The sequence below is a fragment of the Schistocerca gregaria genome, chromosome X (assembly GCF_023897955.1).
Source record: "Schistocerca gregaria isolate iqSchGreg1 chromosome X, iqSchGreg1.2, whole genome shotgun sequence".
Taxonomy (NCBI): Eukaryota; Metazoa; Arthropoda; class Insecta; order Orthoptera; family Acrididae; genus Schistocerca; species Schistocerca gregaria.
Window position 1 is genome coordinate 49,521,110 of NC_064931.1, and position 21,800 is coordinate 49,542,909.

Genomic DNA, 21,800 nt, shown 5'->3' on the forward strand with positions numbered 1-21,800 from the left:
CCCACACGTACCCTGAACTGTCGATCCATTAAAAAGGAACGAATAATAAGAGGGAGGCGACTGCGAAAGCCCCATGAATGCATGGTGCGGAGAATGCCCGCCCGCCCTCCAACACGTGTCTTAAGCCTTCTCCAAATCAAAGAACACAGCCGCGGTCGGGCACTTTCGCAAGAAGTTATTCATAATGAAGGTCGACAAGGTAACCAGATGGTCAACAGCAGAGCGGTGCCTACGAAATCCACATTGTACATTGGTAAGTAGGTGTCGAGATTCGAGCAGCCAAACCAAACGAGAGTTAACCTTTCGCTCCATCACCTTACAGAGACAGCTAGTAAGCGAGATGGGTCGATAACTGGAAGGCAAGTGCTTGTCCTTCCCCGGCTTAGGAATTGGTACAACAATAGACTAGCGCCAGCATGCGGGAACGTGTCCCTCAATCCAGATGCGATTGTAAGTACAAAGAAGGAAACCTTTACCCGCAGGAGATAGGTTCTTCAGCATCTGAATATGAATAGAATCAGGCCCCGGAGCGGAGGACCGTGACCGGGCAAGTGCATTTTAGAGTTCCCGCATGGTGAATGGGGCATTGTAATTTTCACAATTAGAGGAGTGGAAATTAGGTGGCCGAGCCGCCTCTGCCTGTTTGTTTTTGGGGGAGGAAGGGGGTAATGAGTGGAGCTCGAAACCTCTGCGAAAAAGCAGTCGAAGGCATTGGAGACCTCCTCAGGGGCCACAAGGACGTCATTCGCGACCGTCAAGCCAGAAACTGGCAAGTGGACCTTAGTGCCAGATAGCCGGCGCAGGCTACCCCAGACAACAGAAGAAGGAGTAAAACTGTTGAAGGTGCTTGTGAAAGCAGCCCAGCTGGCTTTCATGCTTTCTTTAAAAATACGACGACAATGCGCATGTAATCGTTTATAATTGATACAATTCGCCACTGTAAGGTGGCGTTTAAAGGTGCGTAAAGCACATCGACGAGCACGTAAGGCGCCTCTAAATGCTGCAGTCCACCAGGGGACCGGTACGCGGCGTGGAGAAGTAGTAGTGTGAGGGATGGAATATTCAGCTGCAGTGAGAATGACTTCCGTGAGGTGTGTGGCCTGACTATCGCAGCTTGTAAAGGTTTGATCCTGAAAGGTCGCCCTGGAAGTGAAGAGCCCCCAGTCTGCTTTGGAGATGTTCCAACTAGTTGAGCACAGAGAGGGGGTATGAAGCAGGAGATGGGTAACACACGGGAAGTGGTCACTCGAATATGTATCAGAAAGCGCATACCACTCAAACCGGCATACAGAGAGGTCTAAATGGGAATAGGTGTGAGAGGTGTCTGAAAGAAAAGTAGGGGCGCCAGTATTGAGGCATACAAGATAGAGCTGGTTGAAAACGTCTGCTAACAGGGAGCCTCTCTGACAGGATGCTGGAGAGCCCCAAAGAGGACGGTGAGCATTGAAGTCTCCAGTTAACAAAAATGGTGCAGGTAGCTGAGCAATAATTTGCAGCATGTCTGCCCTGGTAACAGCAGATGACGATGAAGTGTAAACGGTACAAATGGAAAATGTGAAAGTGGGAAGAGTAATGCGGACGGCAACTGCCTGCAGGCCGGTGTGCAATGTGATGGGATCATAGTAGATATCATCCCGGACCAACAACATAACCCCTCCATGAGCCGGAATACCTGCCACAGGGTAAGTCAAAACGCACAGAGGTGTAGTGTGCCAAGCTTCGTTTCCTGGAGGGCTACGATGAGCTGACGGTGCAAGCGGAGCAGCAGTTTCAAGTTCTCTCGGTTGGAGCAAATGCTGCGAATATTCCAGTGAATAAGTGCCATCGTGAAAAGAAGAAAATGCAAAAAGGGGTTATCTCAAAGGCCGCTGAGGGCCCGGCTTCAAGCGAGCACTGCCGCCGCTAGCAGCAGGTGGACAGTCATCGTCTATTTGTTCTATAGGTTCATCGGCCATCTTGTGAAGATGGCCGGGAGGGGGAGCTTCCTCCACTGGTAAACGGCCAGATGTTCGGCTACCAGCCGTGCGGCCAGGCGAAACGGATGACAGCCTGGGGCGGCAACCGCTGGGTGGCGCAGTGGGAGAAATGTGCCGTGGCGGGGAAAGAGAACTGTGCTTCCTATGAGCCTTTTTGGAAGGTCGTTTCGTGGAAGGATTGGTCGATGGTTGAGGGTTCGAGGTACGTAGAAGGTCTGCACGAGACTGTTTTTTCTTGAAGGCCCGTGCATCTGACTTCTGGGTCTTTGTCCTGGCAGAAGCTGATAGAGGTGCTTGTGTCGGAGGGGCGATGGGAGGAAGAGGAGACGTCGACCGGGCGATCTTAGCACTGGCCGAACGGACAACCATAGTGCTGAAGGTCAGATCGCATGTCTGCATCGCCACCTCCCTGGTAGTCCGAGGAGAGGCGAGGTGAGGTGAGGTGAGGTGAGGTGAGGACAGTACTGTACTTCCCCGCTGGGAGCAACGTGGGCTTCTGACTAGCAAATAGCTTGCGAGCAGCCAAGGTGGAGACACTCTCTTTGACCCGAATTTCTTGGATACAGCGTTCTTCCTTGTAGATGGGACAGTCGAGGGAGGACGCTGTATGGTCACCGTGACAGTTCACACAATGAGGAGACAGAGGTGGACTGTCACCCTCATGGGCATCCCTGCCACAAGTCACACATGCAGCCGCATTGGAACAAGACTGGTGAGTGTGATTAAAACGCTGACACTGGTAGCAGCGCGTACGTGTCGGGACATAGGGGCGAACAGAAATAACCTTGTATCCCGCTTTGATGCGCGACGGCAGCTGAATACTATCAAAGGTCAAGAAAAGTGTCCGGGTCGGTACAAGGTCATTGTTGACCTTTTTCATGACCCTATGGACAGCCGTCACGCCCTGCTCAGCGAGGAAAGACTGAATCTCCTCGTCAGTCAATCCGTCGAGTGATCTAGTATATACCACACCACGAGATGAATTCAAAGTGCGGTGAGCCTGCACCCGGACAGGGAACGTGTACAGGAGTGTGGCCCGAAGCACTTTTTGTTCCTGAAAGGCATTCTCAGTTACTATTAACAAGGTACCATTACGCAACCTGGTAGAAGACTTGACAGATCCGGCTATAGCATCTACGCCCTTCTGGATAACGAAAGGGTTGACAGAGGAAAAATCCTTTCTGTCCTCAGATCGAGAAACTACGAGGAACTGTGGGGCAAGCGGTAGTACCTTTGCCACTGGTGGCTGGTCAAGTTTCCGTTTATGGGCAGAAGTTGAGAGAGAAGAAGAAGAAGAAGAAGAAGAAATCCATTGCGGAGGAATCCCCCACGATTGCCAGCGTCTCCGATGGCGCACTCCTTCCTTGTGGGGACCCTCTCAGAGGGCACTCCCTCCTTAGGTGATTGTTCACACCTCCCGAGAAACGGACGGAGGGACCAATCGGCATGGTCGGAAGGTGTCAACTCAGGCAATCACTCCTCCCTGGGCCTGGCCTTTACCAGGGGGTACGTGAGTGCCTTACTTGTCTACCCAGGGCGGGGAATTACGCGTTACCCCGCCACCGGCTATGCGTGCGAACGCATGGGTCGGCCTTCAGGCACGCACAGGGAGGAAGGAAGAAGAGGAAAAAGAAAGGATAGAGGGAAAGAAAGGACAGACTGTCTCAAACACCGAAGCGGAGACGCGAGGAGGAGGAGGAGGAGGAGGAGGAGGCAAAGGAGGAGGCAAGGACAAGAGTAAGTAAGACAGTGAGACGGAGAAGAACAAAGAAAGGAACCAACCAAAGGAAGGAAGAAACCAGAAGAAGTGAAAAACCAAAATGAACGCAAATATAGGTTGTGTGTAACATTCAGATATTGGATCATCCGAAAAGGAATCTGATCAGGACCTGGGGCCACATCACAAGATCAGGCAAAAGCTTGAGGCAGCTCCCAGTAATTCAAAGGTGCATTGTGGGAGTGCGGGAGTGCGCGTGCGCGTGCGCGTGGCAGGGGGCGGGGTGCGCGCGCGCCAGTGAATCGGGGGGGGGGGGGGGGGGGGGGGGGGGGGTGTTGACCAACTAGTCATTTCTGCAGTAGAAAGGTAGCCGGATAAGAAGAGCATGCCCATGCTGTTTAAGAGGATGACTCCGTGACAAACAGCCAACCCATCAGCACAAAGACCACCCTGAAGGACCAGACTCAAGTAGTTATTCATCACGGACATCCCATAAGGCTATGTACAGTACTTGGCCCACACCTGGAAGGAAGTAGCATACATACACAGGGAGGAGACATGGCACTTTTAACATTCCTTAGTGCATTTAATTAGACAGCTAGTCTGAGCATAAAGTTGCTTACCAAGTGATGAGGTTGGTCTGGGAATGATGTTAATTTGAACTGCAGGGCTCGTTGCTGTTACTGAAAGCTGTAATGTCCATTCTGCCATGGCACTCGCTGATAGTGGAGCAGACCTATAGAAAAGGGAATAGTAGTTCCAGCAGCATGGGTGATTGTAGAAGACTTTTGCATAAGCTCGATGATACAATGTGACAGAGGGGCGAAGGTAATAGCAGAGGCATACAACTGCCAGTTAGCTCTTCAAAGCTTCCATTGTGGAGGTCCATCTGTCTAGTAGTGGCAAGGCAGTGACATGATCACTGTCAAGTTTTCAATGTCACAAAGATCATGTATAGTGAAATACAGTGAAGACTTGAGACTGGGAGAAGAGGTGTTCAGATCAACAGTTGAAAAGGTACCACAGGTGGCACTGAAGTAGGTAGGATCATTCTCACTTAGATCATTGTCACTATGAAGATTGCCAATCAGAAGGCCCCTATCAGATGAAGTGGTACTCCCCACAGGGGGCGGTGTGCATTGAAATACCTCAGATGAGGGCAGGAAGTAGTAGATGGATTAAGTTGGTCAACTCATGGCAAGTCAGTGGCCTGCCTCAATGTATGTAAATGTTGCAAATGGTGATTGTTGATGTGCTTTTTACTCACACCACTATTGCTTCCAAAATGGTACAAAGTGGAATCAATCCACTGACCAAATCAGTGTGAACCTATGTACAGAACCTTCCACATGGCCCCTCAGGGTCAGCACAACAACAAAATGGACAATAAAAACAGAGCACTGGGACCCATCTTTGAAACAATTTGTGGAGTGGGGGGGGGGGGGGGGGGGGGGACCTCACCTCTGGTCACCAGGGCAGCCTTATAATAAACAGTTAAACACAGGCACGTGGAAAAAGGGCTGAAAAAGACACCATACAGAAATGGATGTCCAAAACTAAAAATTAAATGGCCTTCGCCATATTGCTTTGGCAGATAAAAAGTAAGACAAGGTCAACAGCCCATGTGTCATTTGCTAAAACAGCTGATAACTCAGACGGCAAACCCGAAGAAGAACGTAAAAGGACGAAAGTGGACCTTCCATCAGGAAGTGGTGAACAGTTAAAACTTTGGCACAATGTGAAGAAAGTGGTGGGGTAGTGCCACTTAGCAAATGACAATGGCTATAAAGACAGTGCCCAATACGCAGCTGAGTTCAAATAACTACCAACCAGCGGGAGGGCTGAGAGGTCATCCAAGCCACAGAGATGCTTAATAAGTCTGAGCTCATTCCAATGAAGGGAGGACTGCAGTTCCAAAGGGACACCACCACCTGACAGACAATACAGATCATCAGAGGGAATGTAAGTCCTCATGGGCTGAGGTACTAGGACTGCAGCTTTGGCAGCAGCGTCAGCAGCCGCGTTTCATGACAGACTGACGACCCCCATAGTGACAAAGGAATCGTCAAAGGAGGCACAGGATGGGTGGCCACACATGGCAGACAAATGGCATGCATACCTGCTGTGGAGAAAGTCATGGCAGTAGGACAGTGGTAGTCCAGCAGCTTCAGCATACAGACACTCAACCGGACTGGTTTAAGGAGCACCTGTGGCCAAACTGATGCCACAATGGTGGATAGTGTTGAAATGGTGTAAGACGGATGGGCGTGCACATGCATAAACAAAGCAACCATAGTCTAGTTTCGAACAGACGAGGTACTGGTACAAACAGAGGAGGGTGGTTCGATTGGCGCCGCAGGAAGGACACGTAGGACATTGAGTAACTGTACAGCAGGCTGCTAGTTAAGAGACATGGCAGGACCAAGCATTTCCTATCCAGCACGAGCCCCAGGAATTTCGTAGTTTTCAACAAACAGGAGGGCAACAGGCCCAAGATGTAAAGATGATGGGAGACACCATTTGCATTGTCAGAAATTAATACAGACAGTTTTATCAGTGGAAAATTTCAAGCCATTGTCAATGATCCACAAGGAAAGATGATCAGGACACTGCTGAAAACACCGCTCAGTGAGACAGGTCTGTGGAGAACTGCAATAGATAGCACAATCGTCAACCAAAAGGGAGCCGGAGTTGCTCGATGGGAGACAGGCCACGATAGAGTTAATGGAAATAGCAAAGGGATGGCACACAATTTCCCTGGATAAAGGTACCTGACAAGGCAGAACACACACACACCCTGAACACACGATCTTTTAAAATGCCTGAAGGAAACAGGACAGGCAGCCACAGAAGCCCCACGTGTAAAGAGTTTGGAGGATACCAGTTCTCCAGCAGGTGTCTTAGACCTTCTCCAAATCGAAAAACATGGCCACAGTCGGATTTCCACAGAAAACCATTCATGACATGGATGGTGTAATGCAATTAACTGTCGGAGATAGACTTTATCTCATGTGAAAAGTACAATGCCCACAGTAAAGAGTTAAGACCATTTCATTATGTTGCCAGAAAATGTGTTTAATTTATTTAATTATGAGTATTTTCTTTTATTTTAAATAATGGACTCCTTAAAGGAGTTACATGCTGTATATTTATATATATTTATTTGTATGCATCTTTGGAGTTTATTAAGGTCAGTATACCAAAGAATCTAGAATGCAGGAATGTCTGCAACTTCCGGGCACATGTTGGCTTTCCTGCCACTGCTTTGTCGGTATTTGAGTGAAATGGACGTGTTTATGTGACCAGTGCAGTATAATGCATTTAGAGTTTCAATGTTCACAGTGAAAATGGTGTAGTTACAAAACAAAAAGTACGAATAAATATAATTGTTGGCAGAAAGTATTTCAGATCCGGTAGAGTGTATTTCGAACAAGAAGGAAACCCAGGCCATGCTTGTTGGAATGATTATTTTGCAGACTAAACCTTGACAACCCTAGACAAATGAGATCTGCACTGTGTAATCTTTCAGCAGCTACTAATAAACAAGTCTTGCTGGAATTGTGTTGGAACTACTCTTATTATTCTCATTCATTAACACGTGGTGAGAGTGTGGTCTTACCACAATATACTGCATAAGATTCCACAATTTGTCCACCGTACTAGTTGTTACCTATCTTGTTTCTTCGATAACTGGACAAAGTAATGACATGGTCAACTGCAGAATGTCGCACTCTAAACCCACACTGTGCATTCATCATCAGTAAATTGAGATACTAGCCACCATACCAGCCAGGCACGAATCACGGGTTCCATCACCTTACAAACGCAGCTGGTAAGAGATGGGGTGGTAGCTAAGGGGAAGGTTTTTGTCCTTACTGGGCTTAGGTATGGGTATGACAATGGTTTCACACCAGCATACAGGTAATGTGCCCTCTGCCCAGATGTGATTGTGTGTGTTAAGCAGAAAGTGTTTGCCTGCAAGAGAAAGGTGCAGCAACATCTGGATGTGCATGGCATCTGGCCCTGGGGCAGAGGATCGGGGTGAACAGAGCATGATTGAGCTCCCTCCTAGTAAAAGCGATATTGTAGCACTTACTATTTGGAGAAGAGAAGGGTGTCACCAAGCCGCCTCCGCTGGTTTCCGATGGAGGAAGGCAGGGTGACGGTGGGAAGAGCTTGAAACTTCCACAAAATGGGGGGCCAAGGTGTGAGATAGTAATACGGTCCACGATAACATCATCTGCAACTGTCAGGCCAGAAATTGTGGGATGGATCTTGGTACCAGAGAGCCATTGGAGGTTGGCCCACATGACAGAGTGAGGGGTGGAACTGTTGAAAGAACTAGTGAATGAAATCCAGCTAGCTCGTTCACTATCCCTAAGAACGCGATGACACTTTGTAGGCATCTGTTTTTAATGAATGCCACAGTAGGATGACTGTTAGAAACACAGAGAGCAAGTCTCCGTGCCCGAATGGCATCGCGGCATGCCTCAGTCCACCGAGGGACAGGGACACGATGTAAACAAGAAATGCGAGGAATGGAACATTCTGCAGCAGTAAGTATAATGTTGGTGAGACAGTCCACCTGGTCACCACAACTGGGTAAATGTTCTTCAAAGGTCGCCAGGGACAAGAATAGCTGCCAATCAGCCTTAGTAAGCTGCCACTTAGGCATGCACACGGATAGAGTAGGAGTCCACAGACAGAGAGCACACGGGAAATGGTAGCTCGAGTAGGTGTCTGAAAAATCGACCACTTAAGATGATGGGCAAGCTGGGCAGTGCAAAAGGATAGGTCCAAATGGGAATACGTGTGTGAGGAGTCAGAAAGCAAAGTGCGTGCTCCAGTGTTCAGGCAGAATAGGTTAAGTTGGTTAAGGTGGTCAGCCAAGAGGACACCTCTCCGACAGGTCCTGGGATAACCCCAAAAGAGATTATGCACATTAAAGTAACCGCGTAGCATAAATGGGGGAGGTAGCTGCCCAATAAGCTGAAGGAAGGTTGCCCTAGTGACAGTGAATGACTGAAGGACAAACGATTCAGAGGGAAAAAAGACAGGCGGGGAAGAAAAGGTGAACTGCAGCAGCTTGAAGACTGGTGATCAGGGAGAGCGATTGACTATGGATGTCATCCCATGGGAGCAGCACGATACACCCATGGGATGGAATGCCGACCTCAGGAGGAAGGTCAAAACAAATCAGAATGTAATGTGAAAGATCAAAGCAGTTGAGAGGGCATAATTTCATTTTCTGAAGGCAAAGTACAAGAGGCTCCTGCGATGCTAAAAGCGGCTGTAAATCCTCTTTGTGGGACCAAAGGCCAGAACATTCCATTTGAGGACAGTCGTGAAGAGGAACAGATGTAGGGTTAACTCAGCGGCTGCTGAGTGACAGCCGGTGTAGTCACTACTACAGGGCACAAAAGGAGAAGGATTCTACTCCATGGGGTCCACAGAAGCGTAAGTGTGCTTGTGTAATCAGTCTGGAGACCGAACGCTGAGAAACGGTTGGTGGTGCACACCGGCAATACAGAGGCTGGCCAGACTAGGGTACGACGTGGTGACACCCTCAAAGAGGATCTTTGAGTTGGCAAAGGATCAGACTGTTTGCCTTCAGTGGACTTCAAGCCCTTCCAGTTAGAGGAAGACTTGGGTGGTGTTTGACTGGAGGCACGGAGGAAGTAGTCACAGGAGTACTCTTTCTGTCCTGACACTCGTCTAGCTGGTGGCCGTGCCCCTTGAGGCACGAGTTTGACAGCTTGTTGCACAGCTGGATGGGAGGACAGCGATGCAACCTTGACACTGGAAGATTTCACAACCTCAGTGCTGAATTTTAGGTCATGTCTGTGTGGCCATTTTCTTAATGGAGCAAGAGGTAACAAGAACAGAACTATAGGTAGAAGACGGGAGAATGCAGGGTTTGCGTCTAGCTAGTAACTTCCAAGCGACTGGGTAAGGCACCTTTTCCTTTACCTGGACCTCTTTAACAGCCTGCTCATCAAGATACATGGGAAAATCCCCAGAGAAAGATGGTTGGCCATCATTGCAGTTTATACAGCAGGGAGGAGGAGGTTGACAATCACCTTCTTGCATCCCTACCACAGGTGACATTTGGCTGGGTGTCAACAAGACACTCTAGTGTGGTTGAAACTATGACACTGGTAGCAGCGCATCAGGTTCAGAATGTACGGCTGGACAGTGAATTTCATAGCCTCCTTTGAGCATAGACAGAAGTATCAAAAGAGAGAAAGAGTGCGGGAGCGAACTAAGGAGGAATCTACCTCTCATTACACGATTGACGGCAATGACACCTTGATCACAGAGGTAAGCTCGGATTTCAGCCTCTGTTAGACTGTCGAGCAGCCTGGTGTAAATTAAACCACGGGAAGAATTCGAAGTTCTATGGGCCTCAACACGAACAGGGTAACTGAGGAGAAGAGAGGCAACAAGCAGTTTTTGTGCTTTAACATCAGGAGTGGTCTCCAAAAGCAAAGTGCCATTCCATAAATGAGAACAGGATTTCATAGGGCTGCATTAACAGAAGTTGCAAAGAAAAACATATACACAAGAAAGTTAACTTCAGTTGATTGATGAAATAAGTACAAAAATGTTCAGGGAAATACTGTAATACAGAAATACAAGTCACTGAGGAATTAAACAGTTAGGAGATGCAGGGAAGCTAAGCCGAAATTGCTGCATGAAAAATGGGAAGGAATCTAAAGAGATATGATTGTCAGAACGACGAACTCAGCCTATAGAAGAGTCAAAACAACCTTTCATGAAACAGAGTGCAATGGGAATTCCACTATTAACTGCAGAGGAGAGAGCTGATAGGTGGAAAGAATACACTGAAGGCCTCTAAGGGGGAAGATTTGATGTGAGACAGGAGTAGTTATAAGTGATACAGGATTCAGGATTCAGTATTAGAAACTGAATTTAGAAGAGCTTTGGAAGACTTAAGATCAAATACAGCAGGAGGGATAAACAACATATCAGAATTTCTAAAATTATTGGGGAAAGCAGCAGCAAAACAACTTCACCTTGATGTTTAGATTGTATGAGTCTGGTGAAATACCAGACAACTTTCAGAAAATCATCCACCACACAATTCTTAAGACAAAGAGCTGACAAGTGAGAATTATTGCAGTGTCAGTGTAACAGCTTATACATTGAAGCTGCTGACAAGAGTAATATACAGAAGGATGGAGAAGAAAATGTAGGATATTTTAGATAATGACCAGTTTGGCTTTGCTTAAGGTAAAGGCAACAAAGACAATTCTGACATTGTGGTCAATAATGGGAGTAAGACTACAGAAAAATCTATTTGATGGCCATAGGTGTTCAACATCAAATGGTGCCAGTTCCCCCCCCCCCTTTTCTATCTTTCTATTCCGTGGAAAATAGGGGTAAACTGTAGGGGGAGGGGGGAGCCTCACTGTAGAAGATGTACTTCAGCCAAGAGGGAACAATAAGTGTGGAAGACCAAGAACGAAGTGCTCAGATTAGAAAGGGTGTAATGCAGGGATGTAGTGTTTAGCCTCTACTGTTCAATCTATACTGCAAAGAAGCAATGATGAAAATGAAATAAAAGGAAGATTCAGGAGTGGACCTGAAATTCTAGATGAAAGGATATCTATACGATTCAGTCATGACATCGGTATCCTCAGTGAAACTGAGGAAGAACTACATGATCTGCTGAAGGAAATTAACAGCAATGAGTACAGAACTGTTACAGTATATAAAAGGACAATGGAAGTAATGGGAAGCAATAGAAATGAAAGCAGTGAGAAACTTATCAGTATTGGTGATCACGAAGTACAGGAAGTTATGGAATTCTGGTACATAGCCAGTGAAAAACCCATGATGGACAGAGCAAGGCACAGCATTACAAGGTAGTGAAACAGACAGAGAAAATCAGAACAAGAATCAAAGAATTTGCAATGTAGTGCTACAAACAAATGTTGAAAATCAGGTGGGCTGATAAAGTATGGAATGAGGTGGTTCTGCACAGAATTGAAGTGGAAAGGAATATTTGGAGAACATTGTCAAGCAGAAGGAACTGGAAAATAGGACAGCTTTTAAGGAATAACTTCCATGGTACTATGGAGCTGTAGAGGGTAAAAACAGGAGGCAGATAATGGAATACATCCAGTAAATGAGTAGGTTTGTTATAAGTACTACACTGAGATGAAGAGGTTGGCATAGCTGAAGAATTCATGGTGGGTCACCTCAAATCAGTTGGAAGACTGACTAGAAAAAGAATTACATTTGTTGCACCCAGAGTTTTACAAACTCACCCTAGATTTTTACTCATCCTTGCGTGATAACTGGTTTATCTGAAAGTTTTGCATCACCTATTTTCCAGAGGCACCAGACATGCCACAGCATTTGACTAGACAATGCACCATCAAGTAGCCTCCAGAGTGGAGCTAATTCCTGTTCTCTCTCACACATGAAGTACAGTCCATATCCATTTTGCACAGTGCTGAACTACACAATTACATGAAAGTGTGTATGAGGGGGCAGGCAAATGAAAATGTCGCAGATGTGGAAAGTATGTATACTTTAGAAATAAGGTAACCACATTAACTTACTACATTTATCCACTGAGAAAAGATAGTTCATGTCTTCCTGGAAAAATTTTGCAGTTCCCAGTGGAACCACAATAGTAGCCAGGTATGCATCTGTTTGAAGCACGTTGACAGTCACAAATGTCTCTTCAGTGCTCCAAGCAGATTGATGGAAATCACATGGGGAAAGATTGGGACTGGAAGGTGTGCAAGGGCTTCCCAGTGAAATTTTTGGAGTGTAGACTAACTAGCATCATCATGTTGCAGGATAATGCCCACTCACATGTTGCGAAGGTGGATATTAATACAGTAAGTTCCACTGGGAATCTATTACACATGCTCAATATAGGCTCTGTCCCTCCCCACATGATTTCCATATTCTGAAGCCCTGAAAAAGGGTCCATGACCATGATTTACTTTGTACCCAGGTAAGCAATCTTTGTCCAATCAGTTCCGTAGGAAACCACAAACATCTTTCCATGAAGGCACTGGCCACCAAGTGTGTCACTGAAAAATGTGTTAACAGTTATCACTATAACTTTTGAAACTGTTTATTAACAGTTTCCTCACTTTTCTCCCTCTGTCATTTTCATTTGACTGCCCCTTATACTAACCCAAAAAACAATTTGGGACAGAACTGAGGAGAAGAGTAGAGATTCAACTGCCGACCTCAGCATGGCCATGATGGAGGAAATATTTCTTTTATTGACAACCTCCTAGCCAGTTTCAAGGAAATCCGCAATTGAATGGGCACTCTGAACCACAACACACCTTGTCATTTTTCACGTGTCAAAGTTTTAACATGTGAAAGAAGCAGTAAGTATCCAAACAACACCAAAGTAAAGACTTAACCCTGAACTTTTAGATCCGTAGGCCAATGTTTACCCATCAGTAACCCAACCCCACACATATACCACCGAAAACTTCCATTATGTAATGAGTTGTTAATATTCCACTCAATTTCCTGGCAAATAAGGGTTTTAGCTCATATGCCATGTGATGTTTTGCACCACCACATTCACTCAAATTATACAGCCATTAAATTTTTAGGTTCTTAGCTCTGACTTTACTGGCACTCAGACAGCTCTAGAAATCTTATATTGATTGTACTTTACGTTGAAAGTGTGCAATGAAGTAACAGTACAGGCATTGGAGAAAAAAATCTCGATAGGCCTGCAAAAAATGCACACCTGAACATTAATGAAGATGTAGCCAAGTCTGCATGCTACATTGCTTTATTTGTCCACAAATGGCACTTTTGCAATGTAATTAATACATTTCAAGTCATGTTCAGAACAATGTTCTGTTTAGTCTTGAGTGCATTATGTCTGAGCTAAGTCAAGTCTAAAACAGGCAAATTGTTGGTGCTTTTATGGTGGGCTCTTCCATAACCAACATGCCTGAATTGTTTGGTGTTTCAAGGGGGGGACACTATTTCCAAGATTTACAATGCATATAGGTAAAGTATAGAAACATCCTCCACTAAGTCACAACATGTAGTAAAGTGTATGTTGGGCTATCTTGAGGTGGTCACTGAGGAGGATGGTGAAGAAAAATAATTGGACAATAGTAGCAAAAGTCACTGCAGAGCTTATTGTCACGCTTGCAAACTCAGTCAGCACCAAAATACTAGTTAGGCAGTTACAAAAGCAGGAAATTACAGCAAGCTGGAATTCCAGAACCACATCAGTGATGCAAATGCGTGGTGCCAAAGCCATAAATCCTGGACTATAGAGTAATGAGAGAATATAACTCTTTTGGACGAGTCTTGTTTGAAACTGTTTCCAATTTCTGGCTGAATTTACATACCAGGAATGAGACATTGAAGTATTGTATTCCATGGCCACCAAAGTTACTATCTGAGGTTGCATTACTGCTAAAGATTATATGACTATCAGCTCCATCCATGATACAATGTTTGTTCTCAATGGTGACATTGTGTTCCTCGACAACAGGGTCCCTGTCTAAACAACTAGTCACACTTTGTTAACACAAGGATGAATTCTCTCATCTCACCTGGCCATCCATCAGCAGATTTCAATAGTATTCAGCCTTAGTGATCTACTTTTGCGGGAAAGGTGTGCAATCGCTATCCACCTCCAATCATTATTACTTTAACTTGCAAATATTTTGCTACGAGAACTGTGTAATATCGCCTTGAAAACCACTGAGGACCTGTTTTTATTTATTTCGAGATCCCTAGAGGTTTTTTTTTTACTGCTACCAGTTTTCCTACACTGTATTAAGCATGATAATGTATTGTGCTTTTTATCTTGCCATATTTTGTCCAACCTCTGCATGTACCCAGACTAAAATATCTTCTGTTTAAATTCATTGACAAACTGATTCTGTACCACGGATATTTATTGGTAGTACAGAGTCTTACATGAAAGTAAGAACTTCAGGCACCACATTACTATAGCAATACTTTTAACTATTTTACAGTTTCATCAAGCAGGAAGTATGACCAAGACAACCACAGCACATTCTTGTACCAAGACTAACAAACTGTGTTTGTATTAATAGAAGGAAAGTGACAAACCAGAAGTTATATACAGAAATCCGTTACTGTCTGAATTTTTGTCTTCAATACACTCAAAGAAATACTTCTTTCCTCGAGATGTTATTTCTTTTCCCCACAAGATTTTAGACCACACTATTTTTCGTTTGTACTTCGTTCTGCACTGGACCCTCCCTCTTTTCTCTCTCTCTCTCTCTCTCACACACACACACACACACACACACACACACACCAGAAAAACATTTACACAACCATTCCTCTTTAATCACTATTAGTGAAAACTATATCAAAATTCTTGCAGTTGTTTCTAAGTTTCTCTCTTCCTCCCTCCCTCCCTCCCTCCCTCCCTCCTCCTCCCTCCTCCCTCCCCCCCCCCCCCCCAAGACAGAGACAATATTTGTTAAGGAACTAAATATTCCAAAGGAAAATCCAGGATGGATTAATGACAATATTATGAAAAGGACAGGTTACTACTCACCATATAGTAGAGGTACTCTGTCACAAAGGCAAAACAAAAAGACCACTAAACACATGAGCTTTTGGCCAGAAGGCCTTCTTCTGAAATAAAAAAGCACACACAACAAGCATATGGCTCCAGAAGCCAAGGACAATAGTCATGTGAGAGAGGCGCGCACTTCGGAAGAAGGCTTTCTGGTTGGTTAGTTACTGAACAGCAAGGTCATCAATCCCATGAGATAGGTGAAAGGTGGGAAAGAAAGTACTTTGAAAGGAAGTACTTTCAAAGGAACCATCCTGGCATCAGCTTTAAACGATTTAGAGAAATCACAGAAAAACCTAAATCAGTGCGAGTTTGAACTGTCATCCTACCAAAAGTGAATCCAGTGTGCTAACCACTGTGCCACCTCACTCTATAAGGCCTTCTCGTTGAGAGCTTGTGTGTTTAGTAGTCTGTTGTGTGTCTGCAACTCAGCGTCTCCGCTATATAGATAGTAAGGAATTAATTTATAATATGTAGCAATAAATGTAACATACCTGTGAAGATTCTGGACCTGATGTGGGGGAACCAAACAAATCAACAATTGGCTGTGAAGTTGCAGCTGTGGTTACAGGTGTAGCTGATGTAGGAGAGCTTAAGAATGGATTGGTACTCTGACTGCCACTAGTTGGGGACGAAACTTTTGCCTGAAACAAACAATTTGTTGGTCAGCATTTTCATTATTTCAGTATCTCAGCTAAGGTTCCTTGAGTTTTGTCAGCAAAATAATATTTGGCAAAATTTCTACTGACACTATATGTATGTGAAGCACTCTGTATACTGTGTTACATACTACTTTTTTTTAGGAAGCCTGAAGTGAAGTTACTTAACTAGGTACAGTAAGAAGTAAAATTAATAGAAGCCCACAAGATTATTTGCTTAATACAGTAAAATACCAGAAATGGTAAAATATTGTGGAAATTAAAGTACTAATACACAGTATACGGAGAGATAATGTGAGAATATGTGAAACAGGGAGCAGTTGGGGATCTTAGTTACAGGAGCAGACGAGTGAAATTTTGTATTGTACATCAGATTCTTCTCAAGAGTAATAACCAAGATAAAGCTCCTTTGTTTTGTTTGATTTGCAGACTAAGCGACAATAGAAAAACTATCAGCTTCCATTATGAAACAATGCAGCAGAGAAGTATGTTCAACAGAAGTTCCTTACATACTTAATATTCCTCATCGTCATTAATACTTTCACCCTTGCTGCAGAGAAGCTGGAAAATGACAGTGTGAATGATATCAACTAACAATGTCAATGCTGTACAAAATTTTATTTCATAGTGAGGGGATCTAACATAGAAGGGCAAGCTGGAAAGTAATGCCTCCAAGTTTTCATGTAATCTCTTAAGGATTTTTAAATAAAACAATTTAGTAACATTCAACATCTTTATTCTCAATATCTTCATATCTTCAGCCCTCTGCCACTAGTCAGCTCCAACTTATAGCTTGACTAACTTAACAATGCGTGTGCGTGTGTAACAGAAGAATGTAAACAAATTTTGAATTTGAAGAGTTCATTCACACATGGGGAACTTCTCTCTCAGCATGACAATGCCAGAACACACTAGTATGGCAACATCTGCAACGATTTGACACCTTGGGATCACTTACGTATCGTCTTCCATACAGTTCCAACTTCGCCCCATCCAATTTTTGTCTCTTCCCAAAACTTAGAGAACAAAAGTTCAGTTTGATGGTGATGCAGCATTGTAAGTAGAGGCAGTGATTAGTTTCCAACAGCCAAATATTCTACAGTAACAGTATCAACAAACTTGTCTCAGTGAGAGGAACGTGATCACCACCAGGGTGACTTGACAAATATGTAGACATGAGAAACAAAGATGTAGAATGTTAATGTTTGTTTTATTTCATAAGCTGTAAGTTTCCACAAATTCAAAGGCACAGCTTTTCAGCACACCCTCATAGTAACTTATTAAATCACAAATGGAACATATTTTTTCCTGGAACATAAAACACATGCAACATAATTCATTCAACACTACAGAATCAGTGTTATGCTACATGACAGATTATGTGATTTAGGAATGCCATGGAAATGGCTACTCAGGACCTTCACACTAGAATTTGTAGTCTACAGCTGCCTACTGCAACAGTTTTCCATTCCCAACACAAACAAAACCCACACACAACTTCTGATCTCTTCTTTATTGACATACCTTGTACTGATTCATAGCAGCTTCTTCTTCTGCCAATACTTGCTGTTTAAGTGACTCATCAATGCCATTGGTATGGGAGTCTAGCCTTGCATTGGCAGCTGCTGTCCCGAATGCTGTACTGGTTGAGGAAAGTGCAGAAACTCCTGACTTAACATTGGTGCGATTACTGTAAATTGCAGAAGCAGAGAGAAACTTATTTTAACTTATCATTCATCCCATTCGAACACTTAATATCCAGATACTGGGGGGAGGGTGGGGGGGATGGTTGTGTATTAGCACCATGAGAGGTGACCATGATGAGCATTAGCCCTACTGTTATGCATACCACACACATTCCACCACACCTTCACCCATTGGTATACAAGCTGACCCATACTAATTCAGGAACGAGACCTGGCTACCAAACAGCATCATAACTACATCTTTAATATGTCCACCCTGCAACTGGCTCTTCACATAACTCCATATGAAGGCGTCATTGGGCACCACGTTACAAAATTGAGGAGGATAGGAAAAAATTACTGTAAAAAGCAGCTATCTGCATCACTGGAAGCTGGGAAATGTGGCTATATTATACAGCATTTTAAATTGGGTGGCATTTCTCTTCAATATCCTTATGAATTCTCCTTGTACTAAAATACTTACAAGGAAACTCGGCCCAGTGGATGCCCCGTCAAAAACTTAACACAGTTCAAGCATGAAAACGGGAAGAAAGCGAGCTGAAGAGTGGCGGTGGCGGCGGTGGGATGATTAAGGAGAAGGAGGGAGGGAGAGGGCGGGAGATCCAAGAATATGAAGTTCTATATAGATCAGCTGGATATACCAATAACATCTTAGTGAAGTTATGGTGTTGGACTGCCACAGGGGCGTGCACTGTTCAAATATCCCTCGTGTCATTCATTCATTCATTCATTCATTCATTCATTCATTCAACATTATGAACTGTCTGTCTGGTCACGGAAATGTTTGTTCTCTTTCTGTAGTCTTTGCAGTTGTCGAACTATACAGTGATTAAAGAATACAAGTCATGTGTTAAGACTATGTTATTGTCCCACGTAAATGTGATGAACAGCGAGAGCAAGCAAGATGCAATACGGATGCCTCTCAGAAATTGAAACACTGAACAGGTGTGAACTATGTTTTCATCATTTCTTTGGGAATGCTCACATTCACAGTCCTACGAACACCTGTATCGGGCAAGGAGACGTATCACTCACTCACTCACTCACTCACTCACCATACAAACTACATGCATCGATAAGAGTTTCCTATCATACGAGATATACTGTCAATAGTGCCATGAATGACACATCATACATGTTTTCTGGTGGAGATTTCAGTTGACTTCTTGCCTTATCAAAAGTTTGTGGTTCCAATTTGAAAGCCACTTCCTGTTAATAGAGTAGTTGTGCAGAATAAACTTTCATTACCCCTTGCTGTTGGCAATGGACATTACACCACGACAGACAAATTTGAATAAAGCGAACAGAAGGAAAAAAGGAAACAGAAAAAAAATATTGACAAGGGAGATTTTAACACAGCTTGTCCATGTGGCAGTTCATCACTAATCACTTCACCACGACACTGTCTCTTCCCAGCTGCTCTATATTTCAGATTTTTGTTCTTGGATCATTCACCATTTCTATTTTGCTCTTTTTCACAGTCCAGTATACCTTTCTGTTTTCATACTTTATCTGTGTTCAGTTTTTGACGGGCTGTACACTGGTCCCTCTTACCTCTAAATCTGAGGTTAGCACAGTCATGTTTGACTGATGCTTTATCTGGGCACATCAGCCAACCTAATACTTGCTTGCAGCAGATGGGCAAATGCACGACCCACATCTAAGAACAACTTGTTATATGTCATATGGCTGAGTCAAACCATTGCATTAAGCTTTGCAGTCAAGCTAGTCAAGATTTGTTTCTCAAGTTATCCTGCCATCAATTTTTTTTTTTAAGTTTCACATGCTTTAGAAATAAGACAATATAATTTATGAACAGAGATTCATTCAGATAAATAATAGGCTACACCAAAGATAAGTTTTAACCGATTTATGATCCAATTAATCAACAAACATACTAAATAGAATAGTGGCCCTATAAAGTAGACAATTAATGCATTTATAGAAAATAATGGCAGACACTGCTTGTTTATAAAAACTGGACTGTTAGTGCAACCACATTTGCTGAATTCAACTATTCAACCCAAATGCAATTATTATAATGTCTTCCAACACATTGTGTGAACTAGTTACTGATCTATAAACAAAGTGTTTAGTAGTATGTTAATGAATGTTAAGTCCTGTAAATATTCATGCAGTCTTTCAGGCTAACCAATAGCAATTCTCAAATGCAACAAATATTTCCAAGCACCCCATGCTGCATGCTGTCAGATACTCACAGAATTTAGAGTTCTGACTGATTGCCAGATTTCAAGTTTAGCTCTGGTAGTGAATCCCTAAAAAGTTGGAGCACTAAGTGGCATACTTCCACCAAAATTCTATCACTTTAATAATTCAAAGTCGCCCTAAAACGCGTGCACAAGGTACCTCCTCTGTGGCTTTGATAACAATTACCCACAGCATGCCTAAGCCCATCCTTTTCTGTCTCCTCCTTTGAATGCCAAAATACATCAAATCAACGAATTGTACCACCACTGGCAATATATACAATCCACAGATAATATTTAAAAGTTGAGAAGTGTCCCTCCCAATCCTACTCAAACCACATGATATTTTCTTCACAAATGACAAATAGAAATTATGGGCACACATGCTTTAACATTTCTTATGAAACAGCCTGTTCACAGTAAGTGCCTTTTTGAGCTGCATTTAATGACTGTATTAGAACTTACAAAGGTAGCACTACTTTCAGATGACATGTCCATGTGAATGGCCAAATAAGTGTAATCGATCAAAACATCACTAACCGAAATCAGCCACCTTAGAAACGTTCATCCTTTAGCACCTCTTCAACCATGTGTGTCTGACCATATCACTCTGGGAAATCCAGTGTGCATATACATTACTGGTCGATTGCTGGTTTGATATCCACTCCACCTTCAGCCATGCCACTTCATGTTTACATAACACACTCACAGCTAGTCTGGGAAATGGGTGTTGCCTCACATCCTCATATCAGAAGAGCCAGGTAATATATTGTGACCATCCCTTACAGGGATAATCTGTCAACTTCACAATATGGCAATCTTTCAGAAACTACAGAACATGGCCTTTGTTTATGATATATTTGTATTTTGTTGTCTGAATGCAGGTTTCCAAAGTATGCTACGACCTTTGGTTTTGGATTCCAAATACATCCAACAATTGCTGCATCTGATTAGGCAGTCATAAATCTTCTGGATCAGGATGATTATGTTGCTAATTTTGGCCTTCATTTCTTTTTGGCATAGTCTTTTGCTCAGGTATGAGCAAAGAGAACCTCTGTCAGGCAAAGATCTTTAACACATACAACAGCTCTATTTTTTTTTTTTTTTTTCTTCCAGTGAACCATAGTCTATGCACTACCTCAGCCTCAGTCATCCAGTAGCTGGGCCTCCAATTCTGCAGCAATGTCAGTTTTTAACCTCTACACCTATACTCTGCAAGGCACCTGACAGCATGTGACAGAGGTTAACAGATGCTTAACAATTTTTTGGACCCATCTTCCAAGTAGTATACCCACATAAGAAATGGCTATGCCTTTCAGAAACAGGAAGACAGCCACTACTTGAGATTCAGTTTTTAACAGGTTGCAGTTTACTCTTGCCACACTTTGCAATAATATAATACAGAAAATTTAAGCAGCAGAGATTATAGGAACAACATACCATCTGATAGTTTTTTTTCTACCTACACACCTTTCTGGTAAACATTCTACACAAAGACCCACATACTGCCTTGAGTTAAACAACTAGAAGCATTACAGAATGCTTGTGGTCATTCACTCACCAAATAAAATACGAGAGTTATCCAGAGAGTAAGGTCCAATTTCTTCTAGAACAAACCATCAGATTTTTTCCAAAAACTAATTCCTTACATGTTTATTTTTCCACAAAGGTTCCATATTTGTTTAAATATTTACCATAACTATGTCCTCCTTTTAGCAGATGGTTGCAGGACCTTGGCTGTTCAGTACAGCAGTCAGTTTCGAAACTGTTACTTTATTGGGCTACCAATTTCGATGACATCTTCAGACCCCCTGACTGACATGCAGAAAGATTCCCACCTCTGGTCCTGTCAAAATATGGGCCCACATCAATAACTGGTATCCCTATTTTTTGAGAGAACAGTCACATCAGAAAGTGATCGCCATCTCAAAAATCTACGAATACCAGT

General features: G+C 43.5%; 1 protein-coding gene across 4 annotated transcripts in view; it reads right to left on the reverse strand.

Annotated features, from left to right (window-relative positions):
• The window catches only part of LOC126297626 (phosphatidylinositol-binding clathrin assembly protein LAP), a gene marked incomplete at its 3' end in the record, with an annotated part of 166,828 nt that overhangs the window by 23,432 nt on the left and 121,596 nt on the right, over window positions 1-21,800 (reverse strand). For all 4 annotated transcript variants that reach the window (XM_049988642.1, XM_049988643.1, XM_049988645.1 and 1 more), the window contains 2 exon segments: window positions 15,775-15,924; window positions 17,464-17,629. In XM_049988642.1, coding sequence (XP_049844599.1) covers window positions 15,775-15,924; window positions 17,464-17,629 — 316 coding nt within the window.